The 25,692-nt window shown below is 33.9% G+C and overlaps 2 protein-coding genes across 4 annotated transcripts; one reads left to right on the top strand and one right to left on the bottom strand.

The window, feature by feature from the left end:
- The first annotated feature begins 6,849 nt into the window (after window positions 1-6,849).
- LOC126696746 (uncharacterized) lies at window positions 6,850-16,258 on the top strand. Of its 2 annotated transcripts, none has more exons than XM_050393443.1 (10): window positions 6,850-7,039; window positions 7,147-7,269; window positions 7,689-7,750; window positions 7,844-7,927; window positions 8,054-8,085; window positions 8,217-8,298; window positions 11,928-12,156; window positions 14,116-14,343; window positions 14,543-14,835; window positions 15,673-16,258. In XM_050393443.1, the coding sequence occupies exons 1-10, from the start codon at window positions 7,016-7,018 to the stop codon at window positions 16,034-16,036; spliced, it is 1,521 nt and encodes a 506-aa protein (XP_050249400.1). In that variant the 5' UTR covers window positions 6,850-7,015; the 3' UTR covers window positions 16,037-16,258. The 2 variants fall into 2 exon arrangements, with proteins under 2 accessions (XP_050249400.1, XP_050249401.1); XM_050393444.1 differs by having other exon boundaries at window positions 7,165-7,269.
- A 4,014-nt stretch (window positions 16,259-20,272) lies between these two features.
- Window positions 20,273-23,954, bottom strand: LOC126696747 (transcription factor JUNGBRUNNEN 1). 2 transcript variants are annotated; one of them, XM_050393446.1, is made up of 3 exons: window positions 23,644-23,954; window positions 21,891-22,186; window positions 20,273-21,089 (listed from the first exon to the last, which is right to left on the bottom strand). In XM_050393446.1, exons 1-3 carry the CDS (start codon window positions 23,840-23,842, stop codon window positions 20,697-20,699), a joined length of 888 nt encoding a protein of 295 aa, XP_050249403.1. In that variant the 5' UTR covers window positions 23,843-23,954; the 3' UTR covers window positions 20,273-20,696. The 2 variants fall into 2 exon arrangements, with proteins under 2 accessions (XP_050249403.1, XP_050249402.1); XM_050393445.1 differs by having other exon boundaries at window positions 21,891-22,189; window positions 23,644-23,947.
- Between the last annotated feature and the right edge of the window lie 1,738 nt (window positions 23,955-25,692).

Raw genomic sequence — 25,692 nt, forward strand, 5'->3', positions numbered from 1 at the left:
CGATGGTCACTTCACAAGTATAAATACTTGTGGGGTGTGGGAGGTAAGAGTTGGGGTTCAAGTATCCAAGAAGGAGTTTCACACATATATACACTTAAATTAGGTTAAAGTAGAATTTTATCTTATATCAAATAATAATGAACAAATTAACTACTACTAAAATATAAGAATCAAATTGACAATAACCCCAAAATGTAATGATCAAAATAGTATTTTCACCTTCTAAGAAAATCAGCTAATTTTATTAAATTTATTTACCCTTATCAAGTACTAATAATAAATAAATAAATTTAATATATATATAAATAAAGATATTATACAACAAGACAAAAGAGAAAGGCAAAGCCAGCTTTAATAATTGCCGACCTGGTAGGAAACACAAAATAGGAAGAAAAGAGATGTTATCATTTCGGAGCAACAGCAAAAGTTATATCTACACATAAGCTATCTAGGAGACTAAAATACAAAACTACAAAATTATAACAATATAACGTATGGTTAAGTTAAAGTTTATGTACAATACAATTTGTGAAATATATTGTAAGATTTTGTTGCAATATACAAAAATCATATCGAGCACGAGTAGTAGCTGTACAAAGACATGATCCATGTCAGCAATGTCTTGAGCGAGTATCGTGTTCACAATTTTTTTTTTTTTTTTCCAAATTGGAAAAAAAAAAAAATCTTTGAGAATAAAAGTTTATAAGAGCATCCACAGTAGTGGAGCTAAAAATTTAGCTTTTTAGTTCCACCAAAAGTTACTTTATTTATTTTACCTACATACATGCTGCAGCAATGGATCTATTTTAGTTTTTAACATAATAAAATAATATAAACATCACAATAAAATAATATAAACATCACAATAAAATAATATATCCTATACAATAAACAACAATCACAACCACCTTCAACCGCCACCGCCACCGCCGTCGCCGCCACCGACGATTCTTTTACCACCGCCACATGATAGCAAATAATCGTCTAGTATTAACAAGTGATTTTTTTAACCCCAAATTATACTCATACATTTTTTTTTTACTAAAACAATTTCTCAATTATCATGATAGCCTATTATCGTCTCAATTGTCCAGAAGCAACCTTGGAATAATGTGAACTATGAAATGAATGAACTTTATAAGAAAACATATAAAATAGAACACATATTATAGCAAAAACAATGTAGTCCATAGATTTGCTCACATACATAACTCAAACCAAATTACAATAAAACTCACATACCCGCACAAGTTCCTATGACTCATGCTTCTCAACATACAAAAAAGAAAGTTCCTACGACTCGCCTTACAATTTCCATAAATGTTCAATAAGGTCCGACAGGAGTTGAAAATGAATTTCTCAATCTCTAATGCGTCCATGTCTTTCAATGTATGACAAAAATTCATCACTTTGTTCACGTAACATTTGCAGAGGAGGATTATCCACTCCATCATTTTGTTCATAATCCAAATCTGACACTTCATTATCATCCCGCTCATCTTCAACAATCATGTTATGGAGAATTATGCACGCTTTCATGATCTTTTTGAGTGTTTCAAGATGAAAAAATCGTGCAGGTCCACGAACAATTGCGAAACGTGCTTGAAGCACTCCAAATGCACACTCAACATCCTTCTTATACGCCTCTTGGGTTGCTGCAAATAATTTATACTTCTGTCCTTGTGGAGCTTGGATTGTTTTCACAAATGTTGCTCACTTTGGATATATGCCATCAGTAAGGTAATATCCCATAGTGTAATCATGACCATTAATTGAGTAATGTATTGTAGGAGTACGTCCTTCAGCAAGTTCATTAAATACATGAGACTGCTTTAACACATTAATGTCATTATTTGACCCAAGTAACCCAAAAAATGCATGTCATATCCAAAGATCATATGATGCTACTGCCTCCAAAATAATAGTAGGCTCACGAATATGACCACAATATTGACCTTTCCATGCAGATGGACAATTTTTCCACTTCCAATGCATGCAATCAATTGAACCTAACATACCTGGAAAACCTCGACGTTCGCCGTGAGCTAACAGTCTAGCAATGTCTTCATTGTTTGGCTTTCTTAAGTATTCTTCAGAAAAAACATCAATTACCGCAGTAACAAATTTTTTCAAACTTTCTAATGTAGTAGTTTCTCCAATCCACACATATTCATTTATCAAATCACCTGATACTCCATACGCAGGCATTCTAAGTGCAGCAGTTATCTTTTGTAATTAAGATAAACCAAGTTTGTTGGCACTATTTTTTTTTTGGACAAAGTAAGAGTCATGAGCTTCTATTCGAGATTGAATACGAAGAAAAATAGAACGCTTCATCCGAAATCTCCTACGAAATAAAGCGGGTGGATATATTGGTGTGAGAGCAAAATAATCAAGAAAAAGCCTCTCATGGCCTACCAAATGTTTACGTTGGATAGAACGACGACGACGTTTAGGTTGTGATGTTTCCATAACAAGTTTTTCGATTATCTCATCTTCATCTGAGTCATCAAGAAGGAACTTGCGAAACAAATAGTGATTCATGGATGCAACCTTCAAGACAATTGGAAATCAATTATTACTATAGATGCAAGATTAAAATCAAGTGACATAAGTCACAACAAAATGAATATAACCAATTCACGCACAAGTCACAACACAAACACATACATCTAAAAAAAAACTACTTGGAAATACTATGAATGCTCATTGTTCATAGATTTATTATAAGACCTGTCATCTCAAAACCAAGCATATGATACTAGGAATGTTCAATGAATATAAATAATTGGATGAAAGACACTCATAGCGGCTGTAACAGCAAGATATATAATAGGCACTCATAGTGGTTGTAATACTCATAGTGAATCAAATAATAGTTTAATTGGATCAAAGAATTATATCAATGTCTATCACGAGACCAAATGAAACTTAACAAAAGATAAAAAAGATTGCACTTCAAAGTCTTTGTTAGATTGCACTTCAAGTCGCAACACAAATACATACATCTAGTTTAAGATAATTCATCAAGTGACATAAGCCACTACAAAATATATAAGCCACTACAAAATACATAAAAGTCTAAGCTACATCCAAAATACAATTAAACCCATTAATTACGTGATCTTCATTTTGCCATGATTTCCTCTTGGAGTTGTTCATAAAAAGCTTTTTATGTTCCGGTTAAGCCACTTGTATCTATCATCATGATTCTCTCTTCCTCTAACCTTTCTTCCCACTCAAATTTTTTCTTCTCAATCATGATTCTTTCATTCTCAATCTTAAGTTTTTCTTCCCTACTTTCCTTTTCAATCGCAAGTTTTTCCCTCTCAAAAGACATTTTTTCCTCTTCCAACCGAGTTACATCCTCAATCAATTTCAATTTTTTGTTCAAATATTCCCCTACATCTTTTCCGGTGGTTTTGTTCTTTCGAATGGCCTTTTCGGCCTTCCTACCAATAGGTCTCTCAAAATTGAAAGTGTCACCAAGTCTGAACCCATAATCCCCTTCACTAATAGATATTGACTCTGAAGTTGGAGGCACGGATGATCTCGATCTAGCATTGTTAGGATCGGCAAACTTTGGTTGGTCCTTTAACATGAGCCAACAATGGTCAAGAAGAAAGGGTTTATTGTGCTTCTCTAAATACAAAGCCTTCGCATTGGTAATCTAAAAAAAATTAAAACAAATATAACATGATTAATATCTTCAAACTATTGGTGAATGGACATGTTAACACTATTGCAATATAATTTATACCTTATCTTCTTCGGTTATATCACTTTGATGAAGTGTGTTAACTTGAGCCATACACCCAGCAAACTTATTTGTCTTTTCACTAATCGTTCCCCAACGACTTAGCAAGGAGATAACAGTACGTGTGGTACTGGATGTATTGTACTGCATGAAATATTCCCAAACTTGTTGACGAAAGGTATTTTGTATTTATTCATTACTGTTTATGGCATCAACACTAGTATTGAGCCATGCTGCCACTAAGAGTTTATCTTCCTCTACAGTAAAGTTAGAGCCCCGTTTTCCTTTTGTAGAAGAGGCATTTTCAACTTGTGGTGGAGGTGGAGTGGAGAATCAGAAACTGACACAGGAGTATTTTAAGACGTTCCCAAAAATTGTGAGTCAATTTTTATATCCCCGTTCATGATACCTGTGATAAATGTTAGGTCTCTATGTAACTCTGTGTCCCTACATGACTCCATAAAATTAGGAAAAATATATATAAACTTCCCTGCACACAAAAAATTCCCAAACTAACATTTATATCAACACAACAAATTACAGAGACATTTATAGACATTTACAGAGACAAATTACACAACAAACTTACATTTATATTACAGAGACATTTATATTACAATTATAGACATTTATATTACATTTATAGACAAATTACAGAGACATTTATAGACATTTATAGTACAAATTACACAACAAACTTACATTTACAGAGACATTTATATCAACACAACAAATGTAAACTTCCCTGCACAAATTACAGAGACCATAGAAACCACACAACAAATTCCTGCAAACAGAAAATTTCCAATACATTCCTCCATTCAAATGTTATACCTAGCAAAAAAAAAAACACCATTTGCCCAAAACAACATAGCAACAACACCATTTTTCACCACAAAATAACACTAAACCCATAAAAATTAAGCCAAAACAACAAACACCTAGATTAAAAAATTCACTACAAAAGAAGAGATAGCACTAACCTGAAGTGGATCGGTTGGGATGGCGTGGGACGGCGACGGCGTGGGCTGGGAGGACGGCGGCATGGGCTGGGACGGCGACGGCTGGGACAGAACAGCGATGGCGTGGGCTGGGAGATGAGAGAGATGAGAGCTTGGAGAAGAGAGATATGAGAGCTTGACAGACGGCGTGGGTTGAGATGGCGTGGGACGGCGACGGCATGGGCTGGGACAGCGACGGCGTGGGCTGGGCTGGGACGGCGACGGCGTGGAGAGCTTGATGAGTGAGATGAGAGCTTGATGAGTGAGGGAGATGAGAGCTCTTGAGAGAACTGATGAGAGCTCTCGAGAGTGATGATGGTACGGTGAGATAGAATAAAAGAATGAAAAAAAAAAAAAAAGTGAGTTTTATTATTTTAATCGGAGTTGGATTAATTTTTTTTTTTTTTTTTAGATGTGCACTGTAGCAAATCAGCTAAAATTTATAAGTTTGCCTCCACTATTGCAAGCCTTTTTTGGTATATTGGTGGAGCTAATAGCATTATAGCTTTTTAGCTCCATTGCTGCAAATGCTTTAATCACCGTTTTTTCATCTTTCTATCTTTAATCATAAGGTATAAAAGTATTTTACTTTCTATTCCTCAATTTTTTTTTTTTTTTTTTTATCTCTCTACTACATAGGTTGGAAAATACAAATATTTATTATTTTACATCTTCCTAATGGTAAATGTAGGGAAGATAGGCCCAGAAACGTATATTGGGCCATGGCCCTATCCAAGGACAAGGGAACGTTGATGTAGAAGTGCGGGCTAGTAAATAGTGGAAGGTGACTGGTCATAAGAGTTCAGAAAGGTGGTTCGATGACAAATTCCTCCTTTGTTGTAACGGTGCAAAGGTTAGAAGGGTTGACCTACGATCAAGAGTAACGTTCCGAGCAATTCCATTGTTAAGGATAAGTATCAGGAAGTAACGAGACATGGGAAAGGTAAGAAATATGAGAAAAGGCTACTACCACTTCATTAAATGTTCTGCAGCTAATTCTCTAGGCGCATTAATGTGAAAGTGATATCTGGACAGTGATTTTCAGCCTTACAGCTACTCCTAGATACTTCAGGAAGGTGCTGATAAGACAATGATCAAAGCTAGCAACTTGATCTACACGTGGAGGGTGGAGATGGAAGGAAGAGGAGAGCATAAGAAATAAAGAAGCTCCTAAATGAGAGGGATCAGAGCATTGAGAGAAAAACACTGTAGCAATAAGAATTGAACTTGTAATCAAATTAAAAAGAAATATATACTATAACTAATCTCCTAGGACCGTGTCGAGGATGATTTTTTTTTGTTGATAAAATCAGTTTATCTTTGTTTTATTGTTATTTGAATATACTATAATTGTTATCTAACTCATTAGAGCCTAATTTTCTAACTCACTCTTTACAAATTTATTGTATTGAACTTAGATCCTATTACCTTTTGGGCCTATTAGTGAAATTGAGTCCTTACAGTATACGTTCTTAATATATGTTATTCTCTTACCTTTGTAGCTTTTCAACCAAACATATGTAGAAAGATTACTCAAAAAATAAAAATAAAAACATACGTAGAAAGACGGTAAATACAAAGTCACAATTATTCATACCTTTTATATTTATTTACAAAAAAGACAAGCTATAATCTTTGAAAACAAAATCCAAAAAAGCTTTGTAATTCAACTGATTAGCTGAGTCTACTAATATTTCCAATGGGATATATTTAATATTCAAACCTTCACACTGAGCGATTAAATTAGAAAAAAAAAAAAAAAAAGAATACTATTTTTCAACCAATAGTAATCACGCAATGGAATGCGGCATGGTGCACGTGGTAGAGTCCACACTCGTACACGGTCCGTGGCATTGGCGTTAACAAGTACAACGTCGCTCGTGTCGTGCCGGGGCCTTAGCTTAGTTTTTTTTATTTTATTTTTAATGAGAATCGGGCCTTAGCTTAGTTTAGCACTCAATAGTCAAAAGTAAACCTTCGAACGCAACAGAACAGCTCAAAAAATAAAATAAAAATAAAAACACAAAAAAAGAGGATTTTTGGGGGCTAAATAAGAATTATAAATTATAATTATAGAAAAGAAGACAACTAAAACTACCACCTGCAAGTCCAGGAAACAAACCTAACAGCCTTGCATTGTTTGCTAGCTTTCCGAAATATCATCGAAAGCGAGTGAGAGATTTTTATAGCAAATAGCCCCTTCCATTTTCCCATAATTGACATCCTGATCCCTCTTCTCTAAAAGTCCACTTCTATCATGGCCTCCAATGCTGTTCTTCCGGTTAGTCCCTCTCTCTCTCTCTCTCTCTCTGAGATTATATAAATATATGTATATTTTTATATGTACAAAATAATAATGTTATTGGAGTATTATGTATAAACTTGAAGAATTTGGGGATGGAGCAGAGACCTGGTGATGCAGAGAACAGTTTGGAGAAGATCAAACGCCAGTTAGCGTCCGGTTCTGGTAGGAATTTGTTGCAAGGCCCACTTCTCAAGCGATCTGAGACCGTACAATCCTCTCTCTCTCTCTCTCTCTCTCTTAGATTTTGATTGTTTCCTGTTGTTGTTGTTATTTTAAGAATTTGTACTTTGGTAATTTATAAATGCTTTTAAATTTTAGCTTTGCTAAATCGTAGTTTTCAAAAAAAAATTTGGGGTCAATTTAGAAATGTTCTATCGGAATCTATAATTAGTAATTAGCTCTAATTTCTTCAGGTTTGCGTAAATAAACCGAAATAGTAATAGAAAAGAAAAAATTTTTGGTTGGGTGTAGTGGGTAAACAAGAGTCTAACTACTTGACTACACAGCTGTATGCTTATTCTGAACTGACATAAGAATGATTTTATGTTTAAATTGCCATTTTAAGATTTGGGAATTGAGGAAGTCGTTGATTGCGTAACTAATTAAGTTGTGTGCATTATAACAGCTGAGGAAATGGAACGAGCGGTGGGTGATTTTGGACCCAACCACTGGGAGAATGGAGTACAAGTTAGTATTTGTTTTGCATTTCAATTTTTCTTTTTTAACTTTAATATGGAGCAATTTTGATCTTTGATATTTCGTGTTGTTTGGTTGCATTAGGATTAGGAGAAATGAACCAACTGTCAAGGGATCCATTATATTTGATGCAAATAGCACCATTACAGTGTCTCCTGTCAACTTCCAGTAAGATTAATGCTTTTCTTAACAACTTTGCTTTATTGAATTCTTAACTACTTCTTTGTGCAAGTGGCTTTTAGCTTTAAAGATTACTAATGCTTTTTTTTTTTTTTTTTTTTCAATGTGATTTAGTGGACTACCAAAGTATGATGGCTGCTGTTTCTGTATCCTGATTTATCATTTCTTTTTTTCTTTTTAAATAATGTGGAAAATATTTTGGATTTCAAGTGAAAGAATTGGTTTGGGGTTTGTTTGAAATTTCTAAACGTATGTGCTTCTTAACTAGCGTGATTAGATATTGGGACCCCACAGAAAAAAGACTACTTCCTTTGTGCAGAGACTCCAGGTGCAGCTAGAGCTTGGGTATCAACCTTGAAGTAAGTTCTCTGGATCTTTCCTTTTGCAGCCTCTTACAGGGTCTGAGTCTGTTGTAATGATTTTCTATGATTGTATAAATAATTATGAGTGTGTCATGATTCCTGTGTGCATCTGTTATTTATTTGGAGAGTCTCACATATACATTTATCACAACCATCTCTCCTAGGGGTATTAGATTGAAGCAGAGTAAGAAAAGCACTCATTGAATCCTACTCCCAATCATTAAAAGCTCTTTGAAAACTGACATTTCTAACTTCTCATTTCCCCTGCCATTTGTCCAATAAAAATATCACATAATAAATCACCTCTACTTGTGGAACATGAAAACAAAACGGGAAACAAACCCTTTAAAGGATGATCCCCACATCAGGTGTCATGCCAAAACCACACGCGATGACCATCCCCTACATCAAAACCTACATATCTTAGCAGCCCATCCCATCCCGTCCGAATGCTTTTCCACAGGCTACTTCCATGTGTCCCTTGAGTCAGTTTTAAAATCCATCTTCCCCATTCTTTGTAGCAATTACTCATCTCCATACATGAGTGTCTTCCAAATCAAAACACCAAAGCCATTTTATAAAGATTGATTGAAAGTACTTATCTTCCTTACACCCAAACCACCATTAGCAATAGGAGAGCAAACCGCATTCCACCCAACCAAATGGTATTTGAACTCCTCACCACCCCCCCCCACCCATCCAACAAGAAATTTCTCAACAATTTATTTTTGTGAGAAGTTGTCTTCTAGGTCGAAACCATGGAACATTTTTTTTTTTTTGGTTCAGATTTCAGATGGTTTGCTTTTGTGAGGGTGGCTTCACAGTTCAAGGGACTATGTGATGATTTATCCTATAATTTCTTAGTTTGCATATGTATATTAGCAAATTGATGGATAGTTGGTATGCAAAGTTGCCTCCCCAGTAAAGAGATTAACCAACATCATTGATCATTTGGTCCCATGAAATTATTATTAAGTTAGACTATGGGAGAGAGAGTCTGACATATTTGATGGTTTTTATTTGTAATTGCCCAATTGTTTTTGAAAAGAAAGGATGCAGTCATTTAGGGAGAATTTGGAAAGAGATGCATCACTTCTTCCAGCTTTGTTGTTTTGGTTAGTGGTGAAAACCTAAGTTTGTTTTAGAACCTCAATAGAAAGTAGGCAGAAAACTATGAGGGTTTAGGCTGAGCAGCTCTTCAAATTGAAAGGTGTAATTGGATGAACAAAAAGGAAAGGGAAGGAAAGGGGAAGGTTAGGGGTTGGGATATTACCCTTCCCCTTGTTTGATGTATTTGACGGAGAGGGAGATGATTAAAAGGGATTTAATGTACCCTATCAAAGCCCTTTTTTCCAGTTCTCTCAAATTGGGGAAATAGAAATGAGAGGACACCGACTTTACTGAATTTCTCTGTACTTCCCTTTTGACCCTATCAATTTCTTAAAATCTCAACAATGTCTTAAACAATTTTTTTTATAAAATTTTATTTTGGGGGATATGTTCAACAATGTATAAACAGATTCCTATCATTAATCATAGTTTTCTGGTAATTTACTTTATTCTTGCCTTTCCACCCTACAACCAAAGAAGGGAAGGGATTCCTGCTCCCATCTCCTCCCTTGCTATTAAACAAAGGAACAGATAACTATTTGAGTGGAATGCGGTTTCTAACATTAGCAATAGGGGATACTTATCAAAAAAAAAAAAAAAAATTAGCAATAGGGGACATTGTGAGCAGACTTATTGGTAAGATTATGGTCTGGATTTGTTTGCAACTTGTTTATCTTTTTTTTTTTTTGTAAGTAAGAAAGATATATATTCAAAAAACTGCTTCATGCAGAAAAAAGCATAAAGCAAACCAAAGAGTACAAAAAAGAGAAAAACAAAAAATAAAAAAGAAAATTAATTGCAAAGGAGAGAAATAAGGAACACATTGATAGAATCACTAAATGTGAGTCCCCAAGCCTTAGACCAGTCAAAAAGAGAACCACTAAGTGAAGCAAGCAACTGGTCATCAGATTTATCCATGTCCTCAAAAGTCTGCTAACATCATTCCTTCCAAATACACCACATTAAATACAATGGAATTAAATTCCAAATATTAGATGAGAACTTCCCAACCAACTCCACCAATCAAAAAGTAAATTTGCAACCGATCTTGGTAAAACCCACAAATCTCAAAAGATCTAAAGATAAAGCTCCACAACTGATGAGCCCTCTTACAATGTAGCAACAAATAGTCTATGGTCTCCCCGCAACAACAACACATAATACACCAATCAACAAAATTAAAACCCCTATTCCACGAATTATCACCCATAAAAATCTTATCCAAAGCTGCGGTCCACACAAAGAAAGAAACACACTGAAGGTGCTTTGCCCTTTCATATGTCCATGCTTCCGTATGTTTGTTGTGCGAGTGGAATGACATGATTGATTTCTATATCTTGTATGATGTTATGATCCTTCCTCCACTGAATTCATGAAGTGTGGAACTAGCAACAGCCTTCCAGGTTAATTTTTCTCCTAAAAAAAGATCAAGATTTGGGTTGGGTGCCAAAGTTAGGTTTTAGGAGAGAATTTGGTGGTTGGGGAGTCACACTTCAAATGTGTGGAATATGGTTCCAGCGTGTCTTATGTGGTTAATTTGGAAGGAGTGCAATGCCTGAACTTTTAAGGAAATTGAGAGACTTGTAAACTGTGTGAAGTCTTTGCTACTTAGGACTTTGTTTGAGTGGTCCCGTATTTGGGGGTTTATGCATTGTCATTCTTTGTATTTCTTAATTTTGTTAGTCTTTCTTTTTGATTGGTTTGTATTCTTTTCAGTGCAGTGAGTTTACTATCGTAAATTCATTGTGTTTTTATTATCAATAAAGTTTGTTATTACCTATCAAAAAAAAAAATTAAAGATCACTTTTCTTTATTGTATTGTTTCTTATCCTTAAATGTACAACTAAGAACATCTTGGAGAAAATTTAGAGCATTTATGAGTACTTCACTTTTCATGCTCATAATGATACAACAACAAAGACTTAATCCCAAAACTTTGTGATTGGCCATGAATTCTCACTGACTAATTGGGGTTCACCACGTGTATTCTCATTTGCATCCATAATCATACTCTTTTCATGCTCAGAATGATACTGAATTTTTTATATTTGAGTTTTTTCCCTAATTTACGACATTCTTTGATCCTTCTTGCAACTGAAATGTTATCTTTGATTTACTTATTAAAAAAATAAATGAAAAGAAAAAGAAACGTTGTCTTTTGATTTTACTGTTATCTTATTCTATATTTTATTAAAGCTTTACCTTGAGAGTTCTTCTTTCTTCTTTACCTCATGTTGGCTACTTAAAGCTTCTTGAAATTTATTCTTCTGTTCTAAAGTAACCTAATAAAAATGAAAGTAACATACTAAGGTGGGTTAATTTAATGAATGAACAACTAGTTGTTCTTACAGTTGAATTTTATTCTTTAAATTTCATTTCATAAAATGAGCATCTGTTGATGAGGTTTGTCTTCGCTAGGTTTGAGTTCTTGTCTTCTTGCCTGAATTATCAAATACATATATTGCAGTTTATTTCTCTACTTATGTTTTGTTTTCTCATTGCCTTCTGACATTCAGCGCAACACAATTGGTTCTGAAGGCCCATAAAGAGGCTGTGAATTCCTTAAGTGGAAATGGTTCTGCAAAATTAGGAACAGTCGCAGCAGTAGTTGCTGCTGCCAATTCAACAGCTCTCGAATGTTCTAAAGAAATTGAATCAGCAATGCAGATTTCTTTAAGAAATGCTCTAGGAATGGTGACAAATAGAACAACTGATGGTCCAATGGATGATGTAGCAATCATGAGGGTACTCTACCTGTGCTTTCCACTTTCAATTTTATAGCAGTGATACTATGTCCTAATTTCAGTTATGGATTGCATATCCAATAATATTTATATAAAGATCAGACTCTTATTGCTTTTGTACTTCATCAATAACATGTTTATGGTGATTAATGCCTTCATTTGATATTCAGGTGCATAGGATGAAATATAATCTTGTCATTTCTGCAGTTACAATAGATTTATATCCTGCAATTTCTCTTTAATTGTTTGACAAACTTGAAAATGCAAGTTCGTAATTTTTTTTAAAAAAAAAACCTCCTTGGAAATGTACATTCCTCATCACTTGTAAATGCATTTGCTGTTGTTTGACTGCCTTTGATCATTGAGTAGATAGATGGAAAAATCTAGGAGGCATAGCTAGAATGTCCTCTCTCATGTTTCTACAAGGAATATTTAATTTGTAATAGTTAAGACATGCCAGTATATGCCTTTGTATTGGTTCAAGGGATATAGAGTTACTGCAAATATTTATTTTTTATTTGTGCCAATAAATTACCTAATTGACTGGTTCTGGCTTTGTGGCAATTTTATTTTCCTTGAGAAGAAGAAGAAGGGTTAGAAGGACATAGGATCCTGGACATTGCAATGCTTATGAGTCATGAGTTACAAAAACTTTAACATCTCCCTCCCCCCCCCCCCCGCTTTCTTTTCCCAAAACTAGGAAAGAAAAGGGTTGTAATCAGATTAATATTTTTTTGAAATATTGGTTTCAAAATCAAGAGTGCTCAGGCTCAGCCTTTAAATTACTTTTATCCTAATAAATGCCTTAATATTCTCAGAATTTTCAGACGATTTACTTTAAGTTTATGAAGTTACATAGAATTAGACATTGAACGATTTTGGACTATCAAAATTGGTACAAATGAAAGTACAGAGGTACATACTGCTCATTCGCTAAAAAAGTTCTATGTTGTGTATATAGTGTTTTCAATCTATCAGACAATTTATGTTCATTAAAATCTAAAAATTGATTATCTTGAGAAACCCAGTTTCTTGAAACTGAGACATAAAATCTGATCTAGAAGACAAATTATAAAATATATGTAGAGCCTTGTTTCTCTTTTTGTACAGTTAAGAAGCAGTTAAGTGCACCAGAAGCATGATACTAGGCAGACAACTTTAGCAAGAAATAGCAATAGCTTCTAGTAGAATAGTGGTAGAGAACTCTTTGTTTTCATATTATTATTATTGAACTTTGGAAAGTAGAAGCAATGGAAAAATATGCATAATTGTTAGGTGCTATTTGATGACTAGGCAAAATTTGGGGGTTTGGATAATGGCATATAAGCATCCTGTAGAGTCATCCACTATTTTATGGCTGCAATTAATGTTGATTTGTCTTGGCTAAGGAATTTATGAACAGGTTGATGAAGAATGTCTTTGTGATGGGCCTTGTGTGTATTTTCTTGTTTGTGGATATGCCCTCGCCTCAATTTAAGCTGGTCTTGCATAGTCATTGAATAAACGAATACGTGTTTGGGTCCCATAATTTTGAGTTGTCATGTAAATCAAGCTGGCTTGGCTCCTTAAAGGTGCCTTTTATTATAAGACCACTTATACTCTATGGTACTAAATATTGGATGTAACAGAGTGATATTTTGGGTGGGATAGAATGTCAAAAAAGAATACATGTGACTGACCCTAGTCTTTTGAAGATCCATAGCCAAACCCAAAGTTTTGGGACCAAGGTTTAGTGGTTGATGTTGTTATGGTCCTGCTTGAGCCTGGCCTTGCTTGGCATGTTGGCACCATCTTGGGGTTCTTATCCCTTTTAAGTCTTTCTTATATGTATATATATTGCTTTTGTTTTTGTTTTCTTGCTAAGCTTATTCCTTTAAAGTCATCGCTAATCCTGCAAGTCTATTTGGTCTTTAATTTAACCTAGATTTGATTCTTTAACTGTGTTGAGTACATCCTGCAGGAGACACTACGAGTTAAGGATGAGGAACTGCACAATTTGGCTCAGGACCTTCGTGCACGGGATTCAACAATAAGAGAAATTGCTGAGAAATTATCTGAGACAGCTGAAGCTGCTGAGTCTGCTGCATCTGCAGCTCATACAATGGATGAACAAAGAAGAATTGCATGTGCAGAAATTGAGCGTGTTAAAAGAGATTCCGAGAAGCAGCTGGAGTCATGTGTGGCAAAGGTACTTTGTTGATTGCTCATTGCATAGTATTGATAAAACCTGATATGGAGTAAACAGCTTAAAAAGAATCCTGTGCCAATGGCCATGTATATCTCCTAACTTCCCTATTATTTAATTCTACTTGCACAAAATGCTGTTGTGATTTTAGATGTCGCTTTTTAATTGTCTCTCTATATTTTGGCTTTCATTTGACTTGTAGCTAAAAGAGTACGAACAAAAGGTTATGACCTTGAGTAGAGAAAAGGATCAATTGATCAAGCAGAGAGACTCTGCTAATCAGGAGGCTCATATGTGGCGTTCTGAGCTTGCAAAAGCTAGAGAGCGTGTTGTTATATTAGAAGCAGCTGTTGTGAGAGCAGAGGAAAAGGTCAGGGTTGCAGAGGCAGATGCTGAATCTAGAATAAAGGAGGCAGTACAGAAAGAGTCAGCTGCTGTGAAGGAAAAGCAAGAGCTTCTGGCATATGTAAATAAGTTACAAACACAACTCCAAAGGTTTAGCATCTTAACCCTTTTATCCATACACGTAGTACTCAGGGATCATTCTGGATCAATCCCAATTTTATTCTGCTCGACGTAAGGCCCCTTGTTACAGGAAAAAGACTTGATAAAGTACTCTTTTTTTTTTATAAGTAACATGATAAAGTACTAATGACACTGATGTAAAACAACTAATCAAGCAATAGAACTGGAGAGAGAGGGAGAGGAAAAAAACCCAACTAAAAATTAAACTAAACTAAATTGAAAATGATGTGAGTTCTCATCCATGTAAAAGTGGAACTAATAGGTAAGAAAAAGGATAAAGTTTTACCAAAACACGAAGTATGGAAAAGAAAAGAAGGAGTTTATAAAGATTTTCATTTTCAAATTTTTTATTTTGTGTATATGTCTCACCGAGTATTTCGGGATATGATATTGAGTTTTACTTCCACCCAAAGAATTTCCCAAGCATGATCATGTCAAAATGATAGTTAATGTGAACAGTTATGCTAGATGTTATTTTTTTCTCATGTTCAAGCAATAGCCTGTGTCTCTCTAGATAATGCATTTCTCCTGTATTGTTATTATTCTCTACAGTTCACATAGTGTGACATTTATGTAATTTGCTAATGATATGAGGAACTACTGCTATAGTTTAGTCATTTTCTCCCCTTGTTTTTGACATGTCTAGGCTCAGCATGTTTGGCCTACATGTAGACCACTCTTGATTCCAAAATTTTCCATTAAAGTTACATCTGTAGTATTAGACTATAATATAAAAAGTAATGAAAAAATTGTTTGTTACTTTTTCGGGATTAATAATCAAAATTTAATTATTTTTTTTCTTAACAGACATCATATTGATACTAAGCAAGTCTTTGAGGAGAAGACCGAGTCTTGCTCAAGTATTGATAACACGCTTCCCCTGACAAAGCATGTAGACTTGTCGGAGGAGAATGTGGATAAAGCATGTCTCAGTGTTTCTAGGGCAGTCCCAGTTCCTGGGGAGAGTGTAGTCCACGTGGCAGCAGATCAGGTCAACCTCCGGCCAATTGGAGATGGTGAATGGAGCGATATTCAGGCAACAGAGGCAAGGATAGCTGATGTAAGAGAAGTTGCTCCTGAGATTGAAGGAAGCAGCTTGGATATTCCTGTTGTTAGCCAACCAGTTAATAACCACCATGAACAAGGAGCAAACTCTTTTCATCAGCCTTGATATTAAATATCCACAATTACATAAACAAAAATTTTCAAATGTAGGGATTGGCACACATTCAGTTACAGGAAAATGTGAACTTTCTCGACCTATTTCTTTTCCTTCTATTTCTTTCATGATTGAGCTATGAACAGGGTAAACTGATATCTATGTAATGGTATTCGATTCCTTCCCAGTGGAGGACAGTTAATATAAAGTGTACTTCTAGAGCTTCTCAATAAACCATTTTTTGATATTTGTACAAACAGCCTACTTTGAAGTGTTCTTTGCATGACCTTGTAATAGTTTGCTTACCTTTGGCTCGTCTCTGATTCCTCTTTTTCTTCTTATTAAAAGTCCTGCCTGGTGATCAAAGCGGCATCAATGGAATGTTGTAAAGTAATATTGATATCCAAGAAATCATCCAGATTTTGCATGTCTTCCCCTTCTCTGAGCATTCTCATCTACTGTTACAGTAGCTAATACCATCTATTTGTTTATTTCCACTCCCAGGCCTTACAACTTTCACTACATAAGCTAATAGATCCTTTGCTTTCGGAGGAACTATGAGGACACTAGACTTACTGCAAACCGTTTCATGACTGAACATTTGTGCATCCACTGACATCCGTTCAAGCAAGACCTTTGACCAGATATTATCTTCATTTTGAGTCTTTTGCTGAGTTAGTTTATTTTCCTTCGGAATCCAAACTTTGCTTTTCTTTTCTTTGCAAGACATTTGTGGAATGACCAAACGCCTTACAATGAGTGCAGCGAGGAAGTTTCAATGGATATTCTAGCAGAGGTCTGGGAATATGCACTTTTAACTAAGAAATTTACATCCTTTGCTTGAGTCCATAACACCCTATCATCATGCTTGAGACCCCTGAACGGGATTCCTAGTATCATATGTATCTCATGCGGCTGGAAATTTTAATTTAGAATATCTATTGTAATTACTTAGTGTGTTTGCACGAGGGGAGACTACACACACTCAAAAAAATAGGTAGGCTCTTGAAGAGTTTTGGATACACTTATTAACATCTCAACATTGTATATGGAAGTTGTATACAATGCCAACTTCTATAGAGACATTGGTTAACCACACCCCGTTCATCCAAATGCGTCTATAGAAGCTTACCAATCTCATTATTATTTACTAATATGGCTCAAACATGTTGATGTCTGATATTCTTTTGACAATTGAAAAACATCTTCACCTAAATTGGAACATTTTTTGTTCTGAATCATACCCAAAACTGGAACCTTGGACAAGCAAAGACGAAGTAATTGTATTTTTGGTTCATTTTCCAAGAATTCAAGTTTTTTTTTTTTTGTGCCACATCTTTATGTATTTTTATTATTATTTCTGTGTATCCAGAACTCTTTAAGAGCCTATTTATTTTTTTTAAGTGTGTGTAGTCTTCCCTCACGCACACACACTAAGTTTTTTTTTTTTTGAGAAACCACACACTAAGTTATTGCAATAGATATTCTAAATCAAAATTTCTAGCTGCATAAGATACATATGATATGATACTGAGAATTCCACTCGGGGTTCTCAAGCATGATGATAGGATGCTATGGACTCAGACAATGAATGTAAAATTTTTAGTTTAAAGTAGATATTCCCAAACTTTTGCTTGAATCAATTCTACCTTGGGGAGAGCCATTGATCAAGATAGAGAAGTTGATATGCACGGGTGAATCCACACTATGAATTTATCACATAATCCAAAATTTTTAATTACCTTGATAAAAAAAAAAAAAAAAAAAAAATACTATTACATTAGGTCATATGCTTTGCCTCATGTCCAATTTGATGCCCAACAATCGTTCATTTCCTTTTTTTGCCTTGAAGCTATGGATGATTTCCTACACTAATCCATGACCAAATTCTCTAAGATTTGTCCACCAAGGACAAATGCTAATTTGGTTTTATTTAGTTTGGCAGCATCTTGGATACGATTTTATGCACAACATTGCATAAGTTTATAGGGTGAAATTGGTCAAAGTTGTTTGCAAGTCGTTTCTTCGGGTTAAGGGTAATGAATGTATAGTTAAACTCTCCAAGAGAAAGACCCCCCAACACCCCTACTGAATATCCATAAGAACAAAAAAAAAAAAAAAAAAAATCACAACTTAACATAATCATTTCAAGAACTTTTAGTACTTGTAAAAAGCTTATGTAGATGAGTATATGAAAGAAGTACAAAAGAAATATACATTACACGGAGCATCTCAATTTTTTTATATAAAATAGAACAACATGGCCTAATTATTTTCCAATTTTATTTATCTAATTTATTTATTATGTTATTTCTATCATATTTTTGTATATTTAAGGAATATCGTGGATTGAGGAGCAACATATCGTAGCCAAATTGACTAAATAGACTAAAATAAACTGAATGGACTGAAGTGGACTGTATGAACCAAACTAGACCGGAATTGACCAAGTGGACCAGACGAACAGAACTAGACTGAATAACCGAAATTGACTAAATTTGACTGAAATGACACACTGAGGCTCAATAAGAATGAAGTAACAATAAATATTATGCTTCAACTAATATATATATATATAAATTTTTGGACAAGCAAAACAGTCATCCCAAAATAAATAATGGAATATATAGTGCACCATAAATGGTTTGCCAATGTTTGAATGCACTAAGATGCTCTCCAATAATGCTTTATGAGAGTACTGGCATTCTGTCATGTCATATCTTGGGCCTTGAGGAGCTCCATTTGATTGATCACTTCCTTTAATCTACTACTTGGTTGGAATTTCAAACTCTTACATTTTCCTCATTCTTTATGCATGTGCGGAGGGGTTGCTGGTTGGGAAGATTGGCTCCTTATCTATTAATGATGGTTAGCTGAATAGTGTGTGTTAGGGTTATATTTTATGTAATTGGCTAATCTTTGATAAAATACATTTTACTTATAATTGGGTAGATTTAGGTTGGGTTTAATACGTCAAGAAATATATTGTTCAAGCATATCAAATCTTCGTATTAAAGACATGAAAATTGATCTAAGAAACAAGTGAAGAAAAGCTGTTTTATTAAGTTTCGACAGATAGCTCAATAGATACTACTATTGAGACTAAATGAAATGCTCGATAGATGGCTCGATAGAAGCTCAATCTATCGAGAATTAAGATTTTCAATCTGAAATTTGGCCAAAGCTTATGTATTTGTTTAGGGTTTCTTTACTCACAACCCTAGACATATATAAGACTTATTTTAAGAGCCGTCACACATGGATACAGAGACCAAAGAGTTTATTTTTCTCTATGAGAAGTTACTGCATTTGTACGCCATAGGGTTTTGTAACCAAGTGCTTCCTGATCTCCATTGTTAATGAAGTGAAGAATTTTGTAGCCAACAACATTCATTTAAGTTGTTGGAGTTAGTCACGTACTGGGATCTATGCAAAAGGGTTAGTCACAAATTTGAGATTTGTGCATCAAGGGAAAGAAGTCTACTACAAGATCAAGCCCAATTGGGTATTGGAGCAAGGGTTTAACTATAGGTTGATATTTCAGGATAGACTAGTGTAGTGGTAAGATTCCTTATATTTGTGACCATTTGATTGTTGATTAGTGGATTCTTGGGAGTGGTGACCTTAAAATCACCCAATGGGATTTTTGCCTTGCGAAAGATTTTTCCCATTTGTCAACAAATTACCGTACCAAATTTATTTTTTGCTGCATTTGGTATTTTTGGTGATTTGTTGATGCCTCCACTGCTTGCATGCAATTTAACTTAATTAATAAACTTGAATAATTGAATTAATTAACCGAGTCAAACTATCTTAATCCAACACTCTACTCCCTTTCTTTCTGTCAACATTTTGGTGCTCGTGAGATCCCTAACCTACTAGCTACCTTATAAAAATTCTTGTGAAGATTATATTTATCTGCAGAATGACAAATCTGATCTAACTTCTTGGATTTATATATATATATATATATCTCTAAGAAGCTATTGCTGAATAACAGGTGTTCTGGCATAATGGTAAAATACAACTAGTGTAAATGGTGTTATATATATCTCTAGGAAGCTATTGCTGAATAACAGGTGTTCTGGCATAATGGTAAAATACAACTAGTGTAAATGGTGTATCCTAATGTTTTGTTGCGTCTTTTAACTGTGGACACAAGTTGGGTTATGGTTGTATTATGGAGTTAACCTCAAGTCTATAAAGTAATGCTTTTTACGGGTGAGAATACAACCAGTCCAAACCACATATGGAAATATATAATTATTACAATATTCTTTATTTTATAATACAAAAAAAAAAAAATCTCCTATAAAGTTATTAATGCTGTGAAAGTATAGTTAGAATGTATGTAACTTGATCACAGAAAAATTATTATATATTCCTAGAATACAACGGCGTAATACTTCATTCTTTCACATAAATAATGGATCATACTACAAATTTAATTAGTAAGATACACTATTATGTGATACGAGGAAGAATCATGCCATTGTATTCCAAAAATACTAAATAATTAATCTGACTCATGAAACATGACATTTATTAAAGTTCATAACTACTGTTAACCAAACCAAACCCCCCCTACCCTCCCCTCCACCCACCCCAAGAACTAAAAAAAAACAAAGAAAATAAAAAGAAGGAGACAAGTAAGAATGCTCTCCTCATCTGCTCATCTACAGTTGTACACTTGGGATGGATCACTAGCTAGCTGAACCACTGACCTGAGCTCGTCCCAGTTTCCTTTTGTAAAGAAATCATCGCCACTGGGGTTCCAAAAGTTTGAATAAGATGGTGTAAATGGAACTTGATTTAGAGTATTCAAATGACCCACAAAATAATGGTTCGTTTCATCAACTTGTTGGATATACGGCTTGCATTCATTATGTTGTTGGAAAACAGAGTCTTCAAAACTTATGTATGGTTCACTATTGTCAGAGTCCAAACTGCATGTTTTAGGACTTGAATCAGTTAGATTTTGTTTGGTGCTGGTCTCTTTCCAATTTGGTGCATACTTCTTGTAAGATGGGATTCGTTTGAATATTCGGCAGAGTGTCCAAACTTCCTGCAAAACCGTTTAGAGAAAATTAAAAAAAAAATTAGCTTTGTCTGTTTTGCTTAGAATCAGAAACTGACAAATATTTTATCAAAATAGCTGTACACTTTTGACGTTTCTTCCTTGGCAACCAACATAGTCATGTAAGAAAATAAGTTTTGGACTGAGCAACCGAGGTTTAAAAAGCGATTAGATGGAATAATAGCGTAAGTTAAGGAAGTGGTCAATGTAATATATAATCCCTTTTGTCTGCGCTGTTCAAAGACCTTGATTCATGGGTTCAACGGTTTGACTGTCTTTCACAAAAGAGTCCTTAGGGCCCAAAACAGCATTAAGAAATGCGGTCCATTTAAATGGTTATGCTGCATAGCTGTTTAACTTGTCACTTTAGCACCCATTTTATCGCATATTCAATTTCTTTTAACAGCAAATGAATGTGAGGATGATCTTAATACCTACTAATTTTTTTTCTTAGATTAAATTGCAATTTTTAAATTTGAGATGTTAAAGTCAAACTTAGCCAAATTCCAGGATTGAAAAGTATATGTATTTTAAACTAAAATATATGTTGACGTAATACAATAAAACTTAATGTCTATATATAATCACTTATGAGTTCTGAAATAGTAAAATATTTCCCGCCTGAATCATGGATATTGTTGCTTGTCGTCTAGGAAAAGGTACAAATCAACTACTTTTTTTAATTTTTAGCATACCTTGGTGTGAAAACATTAAAAAAATGCGAAAGTGGCGCAGCTAATTTAGAACAAAACTTAAGGGTAATAAGATAAATGAGAAGAATATTCTTACAGCTTCTTGAGCACTATTGGCATTAGTGAGGTTGCTACATTTCCCATTTGGTGGAAGACGAAACTCATGCATCATCCAATCAGTTTTGGTGCCTTTGCCAGCACTTCCACGGTAGTAGACTAAGGACTTCTTGAGGCCAATGCATTCATGAGGTTCTTGGACTGAATATATGGGTTTGTCTATACCTGTGGCTTTCCAAAACCCTGACCCTGTGACTCTGTTTGGTCTTATGCTGTTCCTATACTTCCTCCCTCTTATGCAGAAGAAATACCATTCTTTGTCCCCCACAGTACTAACTTCTTCATATTTTAACAAAAGAAGATCAATAAGAAGCAAGTCCATGATACAATTAAAACTAATATATATAGGAAGCAAGATATATTATGAGGTCAGTCATGGCATGCCAACAGATTTAAACTATGAGGTTAGTTGTAGATGCTGGCGAATTCAACTTGAAACAAATACTAAATTTAGGTCTTGGATAGTAAAATGTGGTAGGTAATGTAGAATCAAGATAAATAACATTGACATTATTAGCATATGAAGAAAAGGGAATATTTCTTCATCTCTTTCATGTGGCACTGATGTCAAGAACAGGAAAATGCAAAGAAACCGTGCAGTTTTGTCTCATCTTGAAACTAAAATAAGAATCAAAAGAACATTAGGAGAATGTTGTGGCCTCGGGTGCTTGCTTTCCGTGAACCTTACATTGTGGTCGATAAGGGAGATCTTTAATATATGTTGTGTTTAGAGACTACTTAAGTCCCCTAGATCCTATGCTTATTCTAGAGTAAAAACAAATGGAACTTATATATTCATATATCATGGTGATTGCACATACTTAAGTTGCTAGCTCCTTTAAGCAGCTTCTAAATAACATTTTATCATTTTCATATTTTAAATAAGGAGATTTTCTTTTCACCTTTTAAAATTTGCACATGAACACTTTAATTATGAGTATTATGTAAATTTAAACAGTAGATATAAATAAGTGTAAAACAATATTTCCCTTTATATTATTATTGTCTTATAACTCGATGTGAGTATGTTTTTTTCAGGGAGAGAAGAAGTCAAGAATCGTATAATTTAATTAACACTTCCTCATGTATAAAATGCTTGAGAGTATAAAAGAGAGAAAGAGATTTGAACTGTGAATTTGAACACAAGTATCTTCGCATGAAGAGAATTGGGTAATATCAAAATTTGAAATATTTCTCTTAAAAACTAAACATATTATATACAGTTGAATGATAATCCTACTGAGCCTTCTAAACATTCATGATCGTGCTCTCTCTCTCTCTCTCTCTCTCTCTCTCTCTATATATATATATATGTTTGTGTGTGTGTTTTGAAATAAAGGTTTGAAATTATTACATAACAATATTAGTTTTACAATATACTTTTATGGAATTTGTGACAGATAGAGATTTTAAACCCTATGGTTTCATTCGATCATTTGAGTAAAAGAGTGGGAAGAGAATAAATGAAAGCAAGTGTTGTACTTGCTTTCTTACTTTGATGATGAGTTATATTATGTTATATATATACACGTTCATGTGTAAGAGATGAAAATTATTGTCAGCAGTATCCAGTTAACTTCATCAACTGCCCTGAGTTTAAATTACAGTTGAAACTTTTCCACAAAAAAAAAGAAAAGAAAAGAAAAGAAAAGAAAAGAAGAAGACTATACATAGTATATAGATCGATACAACAAAGCTGATGATAAGAGCTATAGCTAGCTAGCAGATCTTACTTGGAAGATCCCATGGATCATATTTGTAGATATCAATTTGTTTGATGAGTTCAATACTGATTGGTTTCTTCTCCACCTTTCGTCTCAAATAAAACCCAACAAGCTCTTCATCAGTTGGATGAAATCGAAACCCTGGAAGCATGACTTCATTGTCTTCATCGTTATTGTTTTCTGTAGAACTCACCTTTGCTACCTCCATATCTCTCTGGTACTTCTAAGTTCTACCTGTGTGCTGTGGTTTCAATTAGTATCGAAGTAGAAGCTTCTTATAAGGTGTGCCGTCTGGAAGAAGTCTTTGGTGTACTAATAATTCATGACTAAATGAATTAATTAACAAAGTAAATGTTTGATTTTTTAGATATTTTTTTTCTTATGTGATTTTTTAGAATTTAAAAAAAAAAAAAAAAAAAAGTTTCATAGTTCAATAGGTTTGATGGGGAATATAAAAAATCATGAGACATTGGCCTTGAAATTTGGAATTAATAAGTGTGAAAGTCAACCTGAGTGGGCATCACATTTTGACTTAGGCAGGCTAACTTACACTAGCATAGAGAAAAATTCAAAGTTGAAGCTTTCACAAACAGATTAATGTTGGTAAAAAGATTTGAAAGCTATACCATGATCAGTCTACAATCATGTCTAGAAGACACATTGACGAATTTCTCATTAACACCAAGGCTACTATGCCATCCAGCATAAACTTTGGCCCTCCTTTATAGACTAGGTTGTCAAACTTGGAAAAATAAAAGGTTTGTCAGACTTGGAAACACAAGGTCTTGTTGAGGAAAAGGGGTTTTTTCTGTTCTTACTCCACCTTGTCTGTGGAGTCTTATTTCTCCTCAGGAAATTAAATGTAAAAGATAATAATACTATTCTAGAAAAAAAAAGAAAATTATAACTGATGTGATATTAAATGGGATTAGTATCACATCAAATAATATAGTAAATAAATTTCTTAATTTCTTATTGTGTTTAAAAATTGACATATTATGGGTTCTAATTAGTTGAACATATAAAGTTTTTTATTATCAAATATAAGATTTTGGCTCAAACTCTGTTTATGCCAAATATCTATTAGTGTCTTAATTTAATAATAAAAAACAATTATTAGGAAGCATATGTCATGCATATATTGAAATTGTATAAATGTATCTATAAATAATAATAATAATAATAATAATAATAACAACACATCAATTTATAAAACTTATGTAAAAATGTGTAATATGTCTAGTATCACTTCTTCTCTCCTAAAGCCACACAAGACATGCATACTTTCAAAACTAAGATCTAAACCCAAGTGCCCTATCATTTTTTTTTTTTTTTTAAGCTGGTCTCTTTGTGACACCTATTTGGACTGCAAGAAAGAGAAAGGTGAAAGGTACAACCTATTCTTTATTTGATCGTCTTACTAAATAATGGCATTATACATTCCCTGATTTCATGACAGCCTAATTTTCTCCTTGAAGTTGTATGAACAGTTAGCAACTTAGATCTTGGATTGTGAGATTTGAACAATAATAATGATCCGTGAAGTTTTACTATGATACAATAATAGGTTGAATAAAAAAAATAAATAAATAAAATAATAGGTTGAATATTAACATTAATCGAAGATTTCAAATTTCTGGATTTGAGCAAATTAACAATGTCAAATCAATCGCTTGCTGAGCTTTTTATTATTACTTGATTGTAGGGTTTGACCACTTAACAAATTGTACATTTGTACTAATTCTTTAATATTCCAATATAAATAATATATATGTATAGTTGTTTTAATAATGGACATATTACTCTCATTTTGACTTGGTCACTACTCGCCAGCATTAAAAATTAAAAAATATATATATATCGAAATCTAGTCTTTGAATTATTTAATTTATCGTAATTAATTATTCCGTGCCTCACTAACACCAATAGATCAAGTTCAAGTGTCATGTTAATTGATTCTCAAAAAATAAGTGTCATGTTAATTAAATGTAACAATCTAATGCTAATTTGGCAACTGTAAATCACTATATCCTTATAATCCTGTTCGAACTTCAAATC

This window comes from Quercus robur, chromosome 8 (assembly GCF_932294415.1).
Source record: "Quercus robur chromosome 8, dhQueRobu3.1, whole genome shotgun sequence".
Taxonomy (NCBI): Eukaryota; Viridiplantae; Streptophyta; class Magnoliopsida; order Fagales; family Fagaceae; genus Quercus; species Quercus robur.